The sequence below is a fragment of the Trichechus manatus genome, unplaced genomic scaffold (genome assembly GCF_000243295.1).
Source record: "Trichechus manatus latirostris isolate Lorelei unplaced genomic scaffold, TriManLat1.0 scaffold00134, whole genome shotgun sequence".
Lineage (NCBI taxonomy): Eukaryota > Metazoa > Chordata > Mammalia > Sirenia > Trichechidae > Trichechus > Trichechus manatus.
The window spans coordinates 5,618,689-5,622,116 of record NW_004444070.1 but is presented as its reverse complement, the minus strand read 5'-3'; the positions used below and the strand labels follow the sequence as shown (position 1 = coordinate 5,622,116).

At 37.5% G+C, this 3,428-nt stretch overlaps 1 protein-coding gene across 1 annotated transcript; it reads left to right on the top strand.

Annotated features, from left to right (window-relative positions):
• The first annotated feature begins 130 nt into the window (after positions 1-130).
• LOC111822148 (zinc finger protein OZF-like) lies at positions 131-3,421 on the top strand. Its single transcript, XM_023739458.1, has one exon. It carries the CDS (start codon positions 1,601-1,603, stop codon positions 2,594-2,596), a length of 996 nt encoding a protein of 331 aa, XP_023595226.1. The 5' UTR covers positions 131-1,600; the 3' UTR covers positions 2,597-3,421.
• The last annotated feature ends 7 nt before the right edge of the window (positions 3,422-3,428 follow it).

Below are 3,428 nucleotides of genomic sequence, written 5' to 3'. Positions count from 1 at the left end.
AGAGCTATGGCTCCTAACCTTTTGGTCGGCAGTTCGAATCTACCAGGCGCTCCTTGGAAACTCTATGGGACAGTTTCACTCTGTCCTGTGGGGTTACTATGAGTCAGAATGGACTTGATGGCATCGGGTTTGAGGTTTTTTTTTTTCGTTTTGGTATGTATGTATACAAAGGCTTCAAACCAGTTCATAGTGGTTCACTAATTGCCAACTTAAATGAAGTCAGTGTACCCTTTGCATAGTAAGCATATCTTTTGCCCTTTGGATTCTGACCCCAGTAGGAAATAATTCAGTGATGCCCTGCTCAAAGATGCCAGCTGGCCGCATTGCATTGAACGTCTGTCGCTTTCCACAATCCTGCCAGTAATCCAATCTCTTGCATCAGGCTGTAGAAACTTTCCGGTGAAATCCAATGTGCAACAGATTTTTTTGTTCTGCAACCCATGTTTTGCTCTTTTTTACGTCAGGAATTGCTGAACTGTTATGACCTGGTTTGAAGTCGTGAATTGTGTTAATGTACGTAAATTATGTATGTGTACATATTTACGTATATATGTAACTAAATGTAAAATTTTGCGTTCAGAGAATTTTCACAATACATTTTCATAGATGTGAGTCGGATATTGAGTATTTGAAACATTTCACTTGGAAACAATTATAAGAAAGCCTCATATTTTAGAAAAATGGTTACAGTAATGGTAGTATTTCTTGTACTTCATTTATCCTATGAAACATAGGTCAGTGTGAAAACTTTGCACGTACACTGTGTTTTGTAGTGGTAAACTAGGAAGAAATTTATTTCCAATAGCATGTTACCTATTTTTAACAGAAGTCATACAGTAGAGAACCTCTGTGAGAGTAATGAAGGAAATCAGTGTGGGAAAATCTTCAGCCAGATGCCAAATCTTAGTGTGCTAAAGATAACTCCTTCAGAAATAAATCCTTTTGAATGCTTTGAGTCTGCAAAAGCCTTCATGGATCACTCATCACATAACCCTCGTACTAGATCCCACACTGGATGCAATACCTGTCAGGGTAAGGAATGTGGAGAAGCCTGCAGCTGTCCCTCTCACCTAACCACTCCTATGAGAATTGTTAGTAGAAAGAAACCACATAAACGTAAGGTATGTAGGAAGGACTTAATTTGTATGTCAACGCTTAAGAATCCTGTGACAACACTCACTGGTGAGAAACGCTATGAATGTAAAGAATGTGGGAAATATTTCTGTAGTTTCTCATCCTTTCGGACACATCTGAGAGGTCACAATCGTGTATGTAAACAGTACTGTAAAACCTATAGCCATTCATTCTTTGTTGTAAAAAACTTCATCACAGACGTAAACTTTATGAATGTAAAGATTGTGGGAAACTTTAAATATAACTCATCCCTCAGCATATAAATATTCACAGTGGAGAGAGGTCTTACGAATGTAAGAAATGTGGGAAAGACTTTAGACATTCTGGATCCCTCAGTACACATAAAAACTCATAGTGCAGTGAGGCCGTATAAATGTAAGCAATGTGGGAAAGTCTTTAGTTATTCCTCAGCCCTCACTACACATATGCAAACTCACAGTGGAGAGAAGCCTTATGAATGTAAGGTATGTGGAAAGCCTTTAGTTATTCCTCAAGCCTCACTTCACATAAACATGCTCACAGCAGAGAGAGGCCTTATGAATGTAAGCAGTGTGGGAAACCTTTTAGTCATTCCTCAGCCCTCACTACACACAGAAGAATTCACAGTGGAGAGAAACCTTACGAATGTAAGGAATGTGGAAAAGTCTTTAGACAAGCCTCAAACCTCGCTACACATAGAAGAATTCACAGTGGACAGAAGCCTTATAAATGTAAGGAATGTGGGAAAGCCTTTAGTCAGAGCTCATCCCTCACTATGCATAAAAGAACTCACAGTGGAGAGAAACCTTATGAATGTAGGGAATGTGGGAAAGCCTTTCGTAACTTATCCAACCTCACTTCACATATAAAATCTCACAGTGGAGAGAGGCCTTATCAGTGTAAGCAATGTGGAAAAGTCTTTAGTCATTCCTCTTCCCTCACTAAACATAAAAGAACTCACAGTGGAGAGAGGCCTTTTGAATGTAAGCAATGTGGGAAAGCCTTTAGTGATTCCTCATACCTTATTAAACATATAAGAACTCACAGTGGAGAGAGGCCTTATGAATGTAAGGAATGTGGAAAAGCCTTTAGTGGTTCCTCAGGCCTCATTAGACATAATAGGACTCACAGTGGAGCGAGGCCCTATGAATGTAAGCAATGTGGGAAAACCTTTAGTCTTTCCTCATCTCCCAATACTCATATGCGAACTCACAGTGGAGAGAGGCCTTATGAACGTAAGGAATGTGGGAAAGTCTTTAGTCATTTCTCATCTCTGTATACGCATATAAAAATTCACACTGGAGAGAAGCCTTATGAATGTAGGGAATGTGGGAAAGCCTTTAGGCAGGCCTCACACCTCATGCAACATATAAGAACTCACAGTGGAGAGACTATGTCAAAAGTGAGATATTTCATCGTTACTGCTATAATTTCAGATAGGAAGTTTATGAAACTTTGTGATTTAAGAAAAAAGTATCTCTGAGTAAGAAAGCATACTAACTCAAAGAAGGGGTCATTAGAGCTACTTTGTGCCTTTGAGAGAAATGACATTTTTATTGTAACTGCGGGGATTTCTTAATCTGTGTTTGTCACTTTCTCAATCCAAGCTAAATTTTCCCTTTCTGAATGCCTTTGGCTATTGCAAATAAGGCTTCAGGGAATAGCCTTGAGCAAATGTGATTTTATATTTTTTAATGTTTTTATATTTGTGATTTTGCATATAATTACACACATTTTACATTTGGTTTAAGAGTGTTTGTTTTGTTTTCATATTTTCCTTCCACTCTTTCATATTGTAAAGGTAACTACCCTTTATAATTAGTTAAGTTTCTAATAGGGCAATACTTTGAGAGTGTGCAAATACTCTATTTTTCATCGTACTTTGGCCTACTGATGTTAGTATCCGTAATTGTTACCTATGCTTGTTGTTATTGTGGTGTTTACCAAGTAGTATTTTGTGTTCAATCATGTCTTCTATGCTTATTAATTGAAATTCTACAAGAAATACTTTCCTTTCTTCCCTCCTTTGATTTATTAAATTGTTTATAGCGGTACAGGCATTCCCCAGATTGCAAAAGAATTCCATTCCTAAGTCTTTACATCAGATTTGTAAGTTTGAATTGTTAGCTACGGTTCTTATGTAACGTTAGTGAAATATTTGTTATAGTATATAGTATTTGTTGTAACTTTCTATGTAGAAAAAGCATTAAAGAAATGCTTCTAGTTATACTAAAATATATTTAACATAATAATACAGTGCCGTTGCTGTTAGGTGCCTTCGAGTTGGTTCTGACTCATAGCAACGCTGTACAACA

Excerpts from the sequence above, each read along its gene's own strand:
- LOC111822148 (XM_023739458.1), top strand. The coding sequence starts at position 1,601 with ATGTGGAAAGCCTTTAGTTATTCCTCAAGCCTCACTTCACATAAACAT.